The 11360-nt window shown below is 46.0% G+C and overlaps 1 protein-coding gene across 2 annotated transcripts in view; it reads right to left on the reverse strand.

Annotated features, from left to right (window-relative positions):
* The window catches only part of Ifnar2 (interferon alpha and beta receptor subunit 2), a 33646-nt gene extending 26288 nt beyond the window's left edge, over positions 1-7358 (reverse strand). For both annotated transcript variants that reach the window (XR_007210964.1, XM_048346300.1), the window contains exons 1-2: positions 7098-7358; positions 893-984 (exon numbers count right to left, since the gene is read on the reverse strand). Coding sequence is in view for 1 of the 2 variants with exons in the window: in XM_048346300.1 (XP_048202257.1) it covers positions 893-947 (55 nt within the window). In the remaining variant the exon portion in view is untranslated. The remainder of the gene's footprint in view (positions 1-892; positions 985-7097) is intronic.
* Positions 7359-11360: the final 4002 nt, after the last annotated feature.

The raw sequence follows: 11360 nt of genomic DNA on the forward strand, positions 1-11360 counted from the left end.
ATTAATTCATCTTAAAGGTAAGGATGTTTAGTAAGGGTAGTAGAGGAAAAAGTGTGTTTGTGATGGAAACTGGTGGTGGGAGGATTGTTTCCTGGATAGAACAATGACTGTTAGAGTAGTGGAATTTTTTAGGTATATGGTATCCACGGAGCTCATCCACCCATGCAGCCAGACCATTGCACCCTGTGTGGGTGCCCTGTGTGACAGAAGAATTACTTCTGAAATAGAATCAACAAGGTAACAAGACTAGAACTAGAGAGAGAGAGAGAAAGGGAGAATGAGAGAAAAGATGGATGGTAAGTAGAATGCATCAATTACAGAGTAAGAACTAAAGGGATGGCTCACTTCCCAGCTATTGGAGTCTGGTGATAAATTCTTCCCTGGAGTTGATTCTGTGTCTGTGTGTGCACGCGTGCGTGTACGCACGTGTACACGTAGAAGCACTGGTACTGGGGCTTGAACTTAGGGATTAGGCGTTATTCCTTAGCTTTTTCTGCCTAATCCCTTGAGCCACAGCTCCATTTCTAGCTTTTTGCTGGTTAGCTAGAGATAAGTCTCACAGACTTTTCTGCCTAACCTGGCTTCAAAGTGTGATCCTCAGATCTCAGCCTCCTAATTAGCTAGGATTATGAATGTGACACACCAGCTCCCAATGAAGATCACTAAATGATACCCAAGGATGCCTCCTTTATCATTGCACCTTATGCCCTTCTTACACATCTATGTTTTCCTAAAGGTAACAACAGTCAGCTTCTCAAGGAACAGCTGACTGGGAGCAGGGCTGATCTGGCCCTGCAGTTAGGAAGTCAGTTTGCTGCTCCACTACAGGACTCCGTCTGATGATGTCCATGCAAGCTTGCTATCGGAGAGTAGGAGACAAAGGAGCACTTACCTAGAAGACACCAAAGAAGTGAGCCAGTGGCTGGGGCCCTGTAGTTCAAAAGCATCTTCACTTGTCTTGAAGTCCTTTCTTTACTTTTTCATCTGAAAGAAAACCATATCAGATGGTCAAAATTCAAAAGTGCCTAATTAATTTGTAAAATTAAAAAAGAGGGCCAAGACAAGATCACGCGAGACCAGCCAAACTCCTGGTGCTAGCCCTCTCTCTGTCCTCCTAGGAGCTACTCCGGCCATCTTTTCACTCTGGATGATTCTTTCAGCTTCTCCTGCCTACTCAGGGAGAGACTGTAAATTTAACTTTTGAACAGGGAGCTGTCATTCCATTAAAATTGTGTGTGTGTGTGTGTGTGTGTGTGTGTGTGTGTGTGTGTGTGCCAGTCCAGAGGCTTGAACTTTTGGTGGCTAATTGGAGATAAGAGACTCTGGGACTTTCTGTTCCAGGCTGGCTTTGAGTTGTGATGCTTAGATCTGGCCCAGAGTAGCTGGGATGACAGGCATGAGCCAGAGTAGAGATTTAAAGCCCCGTAAGATGAGACTATTAGGTTATGGATCAGATGGGAGGTCTTCGGCAGAGGAGACTGCAAGGTTGACCTCCCAGAGCCCAGATTTCCAGAAGGGAAAACAACACACCAGGCCACGGAGTGCATGCTGGGAGTCACCGGGCAGAGGCCTGCTCCCGCCCTGGGCATCTTCACTGCACCCCTGCGTCCTTGTGCCCGGAGGAGCACGCTCTTTGGGAGTTCCATACTCTTACTTCTTCTTAACCTTCATCGGAAAAACATCAAAATGGCTACTGGCAAAAGAGAAAGCCAACTATTTTTTCAGACAGAGTCAAGCGGCCACCCAGACATCATGCTCGTAACATAGTGCTCGGGAAGAAGTCATTTTCTGGAATCTAACAGTAACCTGCAAAGGTGTGAGAAGGACCCGCTTTTGCCTCTTTACCTGCACATTCTGACAGACTTACAAAACCCGACGAGCAACCTGCTTTGTCTCGGATCCCAATGGCTGGACTTCCCCCCCAGTTCTGGGGCTTATCTACTTCCTGCCATATCAGATTCTTCCTTTTCCTGCTTAGCCAGGGGGAAGCGCTCACTGGCTTCTAACCAAACCCTGTTTTCCCATTTTGAGAATCTGTTTGGCACCAAAAGTGAGAAGGTGGCTGTCTTTACTTTTACTTTACCCTTGTTTATGATCTCTTGGTTTATACCATCCTGATTCTGGCTTGAGTGCTTTTAATACTGCAACTCATGAATTCTATATCCAAAATAAGTACTTTTGTATTGGCATTACATAGAGATGTAATGTAAGTATACATTTATAGAAATGTAAATATATACTTAAATATGTTATGCATTATAAATGTATTTAAAACAACTATAATATAGTAAAAACATATTTATAGTCTATTATATTTTATATATATAATATACATAACATAACTATTACATGTATAAGTGTATTATGCTTATTAGAGATTAAATATACATAAACCATATGTATATATTTGAATGTACCAAGTTATATATTTAATGCCAGTCCTGGTGCTTGAACTAAGGATGTTGTGCTTTTGCTTTGCTTTTTTCACTCAAAATCAATGCTCTGCTTCTTGAGCCACCCTTCCAGTCCTTAGATTAATTTTCAAATCCAGCTTTGCACACAATACAAAGAGCTAGAAGATTCATGCTAATAATTCTTATTTTTTTTAGAATGGCATTAAATAGTACATTTGAAAATAAGACTGAGAAAAAGAGAGACTGAGACAGCGATTGAGGAAGAAAAGACTCATTTTAGTACTTTCTGAGACTTTCAAAACGAGTTGGTCCTACATTTTTCTTTGCCCCCGGGGGCCCATGTTATGCAGTCAGTCTGATGATGGCCTACCACGAAGGCAGGGGGTGTCAGCCGCTTGCACATGTGCAAGGCAAGGCTGCAAAAGGTCCCCTGAACTTCCTTCCTTCCTTCCTTCCTTCCTTCCTTCCTTCCTTCCTTCCTTCCTTCCTTCCCTTCCTTCCTTCTTTCCTTCCCTTCCTTCCCTCCCTCCCTCCCTCCCTCCCTCCCTCCCTCCCTCCCTCCCTCCTCTCCCTCCCTCCCTCTCTTCCTTCCTTCCTTCCTGGGCTTGAACTCAGGGCCTGGGTGCTGTCCCTGGGCTTCTTTTGCTCAAGGGCAGTGCTGTCACTTGAGCCACAGCTCTATTTCCAGGTTTTGGGTGGTTAATTAGAGATGAGTCTCACAGACTTGGCTGTCCAGGCTGGTTTTGAACCTCGAACCTCAGTTCTAAGTCTCTTGAGTAGCTAGGATTACAAGCATGAGCCACTAACATCTGGCTATCTTTTAATTTTAAGGCATATTTATTGTCCGGTGCTTCCTTATTTTTTGCTATGGGTTTTTATTTTTATTTTTTGGTATAGACTTAAAACAAGTACATCCTATTTCATCCACAATTTCTATAGATTTTTGCATTCATTTTACATTTAAATACAATATTCACCAGCACACACACACACACACACACACACACACACACACACACACACCGTTGATCATATGGCTTGAACTCAGTCTGAGCACTGTCCCTGAGCTCTTTTTGTTCAAGGTTAGCGCTCTAGCACTTTGAGCCACAGAGCCACTAAGGGTTTCCTGGTGGTTAATTGGAGGTAAGAGTCTCACAGACTTTCTTGCCCTGGCTTTGAACCATGACCCTCAGATCTTAGTTTCCTGAGTAGTCAGGATTCCAGGTGTGAGCCTCTGGTGCCCACCTGGACCAAAAGTCTTTTTTTTTTTTCCCCCAATCTTAAGTTCTTTAGCTCTTAATGTACTATTTCCTGGTTTCTGTTTTTCAGTACTTCCCTGTGCTCTTCATGTCTGACAATGTCTGTTCACTGTCCTTTGCCTTTTTTTTCCCTTATATGTGTGTGTGCATGTGCATATGTCTGTGCTGGTACAAGGGCTTGAACTCAGACTTGAGAGCTGTCTCTTAGCTTTTTCTCCAGACTAGCACTCTACTACTTGAACCACACCTGGTTAATCGGCAGTAAGGGTCTCATGAGTGATCGATCTTCAGCTCTCAGCCTCCTGGGGATACCTGGCCAGTAAGTAATGTAACTAAGCATGTGATTTAGTTGAACACTTTTTCCAAGGAGGTTTTTTTTTTTCTTTTCTTTTCTTTCCTTTTCTCCCTTCCCTTCTCCTATGGTGGTGTGAAAGCCTGTCTTCTTTTGACACTGTGATCTCATTCCAGTTTGCTCAGGTAAGCTTAGGATCTTACTGAAGGGTTGATGGGGGGAGAGGGAATAGGGGGGGGGGTGGGGGGAATGGGGGATGAGGCCAGAGAAAGGTTGTGCTCAGTCTTCCTCAGAACACCGGCTCTGCTTTCTTTCTGGGAGATTTTGGTAAATGGCACAGAGGCAGGTGGTGTCAGCCATTTGGGTTTCTGGGTTGTTGGGATTTGAGGGCAATCAGCTGACCCTCTGTCCTGTGTGCTGCAGGCACTAAAGGGCACAGGGCTCCAGTGTCAGAAGAGAAGAACAGCCCAGCAGGTTGAGACACTGATGCAAGTGTTCCTACAGTCACGAGGGAGAACTGTCAAGTGTTTTCACTGGCTAGAATGCCGTGCAGAGGTGCTTGAATTTGAAATGTATTTTTAAGAACCTCAGAATTAAAACCAGGCAAACAAAACCCACAATATCTATCAACTTTGCAAAACCCTGGCTTGCACAACGGCATGATAGTGTGATTGCTTTTTGCCTTACCTGGTTACATACATTCTAAGTCCTTCTTACAATCAACAATTGGTTTAATGTGGATGCTATTTCTGATAGAATAGAAATACTGACAATCAAAGGATTGTATATGTGACTGACTCGTGTTTTGAAAGTTTATAAATGTAACAGAAAAAGGAGCCCAGTTTGGTTTTGTGTGGGCAAGGATGAGTGATGGCATATGTGTGTGTGTGTGTGTGTGTGTGTGTGTGTGTGTGTGTATATATATACTATATGTGTGTACATATATATTTTTTGTTTATTTTGTATTTTGGGTTTTTTTTTTGAGACTGGGTCTTGCTTTGTTAGCAAAGCTTGCCTCAGACTCATGATCTCTGTTTTAGCCTCCTAAATTCTGAGATTACAGCAGCATACCACTGTACCACACTGGAATATATAATTTTAATAAAAGTACCTACAGCTGGAGGAATAAACATTTTATTAAACGTTTCACTTCTGGGCTGTGGATGTAACTCAGTGGTAGAGTGAGAGGCCCTGGGTTTAATCACTGATCACTGTAGAAAAAGTTTGACTTTTAAGACAATACTTTTTGGGTGATCTATGTCTTTCTAGTATTGCTAGGGGTGTGTGTGTGTGTGTGTGTGTGTGTGATCTATGTCTTTCTAGTATTGCTAGGGTGTGTGTGTGTGTGTGTGTGTGTGTGTGTGTGTGTGAAGCCTGGGGATTGAACTCAGGACCTTGGCATTGTCCCTGAGCTTTTTTGCTCAAGGCTAGTGCTCTACCACTTGAGCCACAGCTCTACTTCCAGCATTTTAGTGGTTAATTAGACTCACGCAGGGATGGCTTTAAAACACAATCCTCAATTCCAGAGTAGGATGGATTATAGGTAAGAGCCACTTGCGCTCAGCTGCTTCTAGGTTTGTTTTTTTTTTTTTTGGTTTCATTTTTCTTTAGGTAAGTCACCAAGTTGTTCTTTGTCAAATAACCTGAACCAAATCTCACATAAATCCTAACCTCTTCCTTTCTATGCTAATAAGTAAAACTTTAAAGGAAAACTCAGTTAAGAACAGTCGTGATAAAGGACTAGAGGAATGTCTCAAGTGGTAAAGTAACTGCTTTGCAAACACAAGACCCCAAATTCAAACCTCAGTACCGCTAAAATAAATAAATTGAATATATATGGGGGGGGTTGGGTGCTGGTGTCTCACACGTATAATCCTATGTACTCAGAAAGCTGAGATCTGAGGATCATGGTTCAAGGCCAGCCTGGGCAGAGAAGTCTGAGACTTTATCTTCAATTAACTTCAATTAACTCTATCTTCAATTAACCAAAAAGCTAGAAGTGGAGATCTAGCTCAAGCGGCACACACACACACACACACACACACACACACACACACACACACAGAGTCATGCAAGTTGTTTCTTATTTTTTTTTAATTATTTAAAGTAGAAAAAGTGTGAAAGAGCTATAGAAGCTAAAATTTCAGGCTGTTTCCAGAAGCAGAAAGATCAAAACTTTATCACCCAGTTCTAAAGCTCTCACTCCCAAGGTTTTTTTTTTTTTTAAGCTATTTTCTTTAAAGCCATGTTTTGTGTGGTCTCTGCTAACTGTCCACTCCCCGATAAACCTGAACGAACAGATGGACTGGCAAGACAGCGCCAGCCAGCAGAGCTAGGCCGGGTTCAGGGAGAGGACCCCGCACCAGCCCGCACCCCTCCGCAGCCGGAACCCAGCTCTCAGGCTCTTAGTTTCCACATCACACATGGGTATCAAACACGTGGAAGCTGCACCCGCAACAACACGTAAGGGAACGCTCTGCACCGAGCTGAGATGAAGCTACCAACAGCCCCCCCCCCCCCACCCCGGTCTCAGAGGCCGGAGACCTGCACCCCTCGGTTCCAGAGGGAAACCGAGATGGATCATCAGGAATGCCCCCCCGGTGTGTGGAGACCCCCCCCCAACAGCGGCGATAGATGGAGGAGGTCGGGTCCGGGGGAACCGGGCCAGGGGGCGCCCGGGGACCACCCGGGGGTCCCCAGGACGCCGCTCCCGGCTCGTCCGGCCGCGCCTGGCGGAGCCCCCAGAACTGGGAGGGAAGCCGGGGAGGCGGAGTGGAGAAGCCGGAGGGGATTCCGGGAATCGGCCTCGGGGAGGCGGCCTTTGCTCCAGTGTGTGCGCGCGCACTGGCGGTTCTCGCCGTGTCCCCTCCCCGTGTCCCCTCCCCAGTGCCCCCTCTTCCGGTCCCCCTCCCCCGGTCGCCCCCCACTCCGTGCCCCCTCCTCCCGTGCCCCCTCCTCCCCGGTCCCCACTCCGTGCCCCCCTCCCCGTGCCCCCTCCCCGTGCCCCCTTCCCGTGCCCCCTCCCCGTGCCCCCTTCCCCCGTGGCCCCTCCCCGTGCCCCCTCCCCCGTGCCCCCTCCCCGTGCCCCCTCCCCCGTGCCCCCTCCCCCGTGCCCCCTCTCCCCCACCCTACCTGGTCACTTTGGTCCCGCTGCTCCGCTCCGCGACCCCTCCGCTGACCTGCAGGCCGGGGATGCGCCCCGCCCCACGCGCCGCGCGGCCGGGGACCCAGGCGGGCGGGCGCCGGGGAAGGCCGGCGCGGGGAGGAAAGTGGGCTGTGCGGGCGGGCGGTGGCCCCGGAGCTTGGAGGCGCTGCCCGCCGTTAGCCTGGGGGACCCGGCCCGAGCCAGCCCGCCGCCGCCGCGCCCAATCGGCAACGAAAACCTGGCTGGGCCGGACGAAGCCCCGAGGGGCCCGAAGCGCGGTGGGCGGGGCCGGGGCTGGGGGCGGAGCCCGAAGCGCGGTGGGTGGGCGGGGCCGGGGTGGGGGCGGAGCCCGAAGCGCTTTGGTGGGCGGGGCCTGGGCGGGGCCGAAGGTCTGGGAGCTTCCTGGAGGCCGAGGCCCTTCCAGGGACCCCGCGCCTTCGCCGGAGCGCGCGCGCGCACACGGGCACACACATGCGCGCGCACGCACACACGCACCCTTTCAGATCTGCCCAGGAAGGCATCACGGTATTTTTATTTTTTTGGGCGGGGGGGCGGGGGTGTCTTTTGTTTCCCAAAGCATGCTTAGGGATGCTCAAAAATAGGATGGATGAAGGAAAGCATGCATGCATTCTCTTTTGGCTCCCCAACTTGTTACTTTTATAAACCTCTTCATTATAATTCTCCACTAAAATAAGGAAATGACAACACCATTATAAACGAGCCAGTGTTTATCCTTTCTTTGATGGATATCCTTTGAGGTTTCCTAATCACTCTTTTTTTTTCTTTCTTTCTTTAAATGCCAGTTTTGGAGTGTGAACTCAGGGCCTGGGTCCTGTCCCTTGGCTTTTTTGTTTTTGCTCAAGGCTGGAGCTCTACTACTTGAGTCACAACTCTACCTTTGGCTTTCTGGTGGTTAGTGTTGGAGATAAAAGTTGCACAGACTTTTTTTTTTCCAAATTTTTATTATCAAACTGATGTACAGAGAGGTTACAGTTTCATAAGTTAGGCACTGGATACATTTCTTGTACTGTTTTTTACCTTGTCCCTCATACCAGCACAGACTTTCTTATCTGGGCGGGAGGCTTCCTTTGAACTGTGATCCTCAGATCTCAGTCTCCTGAGAAATCCCAGTGTTTAACATTGACTTTTAAAGGTTTTCCATGTTTCAGCTAAAGCATACTTTTATACATATTATAAATGCCATGGCCTATCCTGCTGCTTCTTTGCTGGTCTTTTCTTTTTTTGTGGGTTGAGGGGCTTGAACGTGGAGCCTGGCTGCTGGCCCTGAGCTTTTTGGCTCAAGGCTAGTGCTCTACCACTTAAGAGCCACAGTGCCACTTCCAGTTTTCTGGTGGTTAATTGGAGATCAGAGTCTCCTGTACTTTCCTGCCAGCGTTGGCTTTGAACTGTGATCCTTAGATGTCAGCCTCCTGAGCAGGATTACAGGTGTGAGCCACCAGTGCCCAGCTTGCTGGTCTTTTTTTTTTTTTTTTCATTTTTTTAAATTAAAAAAATATTGTCAAGCAGAGAGGTTACAGTTTCATACATTAGGGATTGGATACATTTCTTGTACTGTTTGTTACCTCCTCCCTCATTCCCCCCTCCCTCTTTTCCTCTCCCCCCCATGAGTTGTTCAGTTGATTTACACCAAACTGTTTTGCAAGTATTGCTTTCGTAGTGTTGTGTCTCTCAATTTTGGTATTCCCTTTCAGTTTCCTAGTTCTAATACCAGTATAGACGGTTTCCAATGTACTCAGATAAGATACAGAGATAGTGCAGGTACAACCACAGGAAGGGGATACAAGATGGTCAACGATAATAGAAGCTATGGTTTCACATCGCATGTGCTGGTCTTTTCTTTATCCTCTTGTCCTCCCTCTAGATCCCACTGATCAAGTGTTTCACAAAAGCAAGTGGCAAGGAAGGGCAGAATCCACCATTAGTTTGTTTACTTATTATTTATGTCATGAGAACTCGCCAAATAGAATGAGGCAGTTTCGCAGTAAAGTGTGTGCACCATTTTAAACATGAGAGCTTCTAAAAGGAAATGTAGCGGCACTAGGATTTGAACTCAGAAACTCACACTTGAGTCATGGTCCCCAACCCCAAAGGGAAAAGTTAACATCTTTTTTAGGCCCAGGCAGAAAAGTTCATCTCACCCATTAGAACACCCAGCTAGAACAGGAAGTACAAAATAGGCAAATCATGGTTCAGGTACATGCATGGCAAGAATTGAAAAGCTACCTCAAAAATAGCCAAATGCATAAATGCAAAGTTCAAGAAGAAAGAAAGAAAGGAAGGAAAGAAGGAAGGAAGGAAGGAAGGAAAGAAGAAAAGAACCAATAAAAATATTGGGGGGGTGAATCTTGATATAAACTATACCACTTTAGTTCATAATAATACATCCATGTTGGCTCATCAGTTATAACAAAATAGCCCACACCGCAGTAATACAATACAATAGTATTAATGAAGGAAAATGTATGTGGATAGAGAGAATGTATGTGTAGAGGGAAATCTCTGGACTGTGTACTCAACTTTTTTGTGTGAAAAAAATTGTCTTTTTTTTGCAACCATGTGTTGATTTCTTCTATAAATATTTCAGGAGCACCTTCCATGGCAAACAATGCCATAGGCATTAGATGTGTCCCTGTATTGAGGCCTAAAAAGGGCTAGCCTGGGCCTACAGTTGGCCAGGGGTTAGCCATGGGGACAGCCTGGCATGAGCGCTTCCACTGAAATTGCTGCATTCATGGTGTGCATCAATACAGTACCGTTAGTTTTACTACCAAGGAACCCAAATGGACACATTCCTATTAACTAAAGCCCATACTTTCTACTAGGAATCACTTTGAGTTGTATATTCTGTAGGCTTCACCAAATATGGAATGTTTTATTCCCACAATTGTAGTATTTGGTAGAAAAGTTCTGCTGAGCTAACATTCTGCATTCTGCCCGCTCCTCTCTCCTTTACCCAACGCTGAGATGATTGACATGTATTTTTTTTTTTTTCTGTCTCCATGGCCTTTTCCAGGATGTCACGTCATTGGAGTCACGCAATATGTGACCTTTTCAGACGGGCTTCTTTCCTTTAGTAATGTGCATTTGCGGTACCTTCATGTCCTATGGCTTGGTAACACATATACTTTTTTTTTTTTTGGCCAGTCCTGGGCCGTGAACTCAGGGCCTGAGCATTGTCCCTGGCTTCTTTTTGCTCAAGGCTAGCACTCTGCCACTTGAGTCACAGCGCCACTTCTGGCCATTTTCTGTATATGTGGTGCTGAGGAATCGAACCCAGGGCCTCATGTATTCGAGGCAAGCACTCTTGCCAGTAGGCCATATTCCCAGCCCCACACATATACTTTTTTGCTGGTAAATAGTATTTCCTATGTAGCTGTCCTGAGGTTGGTTTACCTACCATTCACTTATTGAAGAAAATCTTCATGGCTCAATTTGGATAATGATGAAGATCAAGGCTGTCAATGTCCACATGTGGGCTTTTGCATGAATATAAGTGTTCAATTCATTTAGGTAAAATCCCTCATTGAAAGATCATATTTTCTAGTGGTATTTGTGTTTAAAATCGGGACTTCATAATTGCTAAGCTGGTGCTCTACCGCTGAGCTCTATAGTTCATTTGATAAGAAATTGCCATGCTATCTCCTGAGTGACTCTTATCATTTTGATTGATACCAGTAATGAATCAGACTTCCTATTGCTCCCCATCCTTGCCAACATTTGATGGTGTTGGCTGGTGATTTGGATTTTAGCTACTGTAAAAGACATCCAATGGTATCTGATTATTATATTTTTTTCATGTGGGGATTTTTATAAGATGGGGGCTTACCATGGCTGTCCACAGTCCATTGGGAACGAATTTGTAGAGAGGAATAAAATGATAAGAGAGATGAGATAAAGGCAAGAGTGAAGTCATTGCCATGGTGCGAAGAAAGGTCAGGAGTACACAGAAGAACTGCCACAGCACAGGAGCGAGGATTGTTTGCATTCTTTGTACCTGAGAAAAGGAAGGCAGAGAGTGTGTTTAGAGGAAGAAGATAAGAGACCTGAGAGGCAGCCTCTGCTTTTTACAGGAAATGTGTGGTGATGCTATTTGCCGAATATGCAGGTGGCAAAGTTCATGAAAAAGACTTACAGAGAAAGAACATTCTAGATGTGGAAGATGCTTGTGTGTCAAAGACTTTCTGGAGGAAGGAAATGCAGTGGAAGCATTTCCCTGGGCTGGAGAGATC

This window comes from Perognathus longimembris, chromosome 5 (assembly GCF_023159225.1).
Source record: "Perognathus longimembris pacificus isolate PPM17 chromosome 5, ASM2315922v1, whole genome shotgun sequence".
NCBI classification, from domain to species: Eukaryota; Metazoa; Chordata; class Mammalia; order Rodentia; family Heteromyidae; genus Perognathus; species Perognathus longimembris.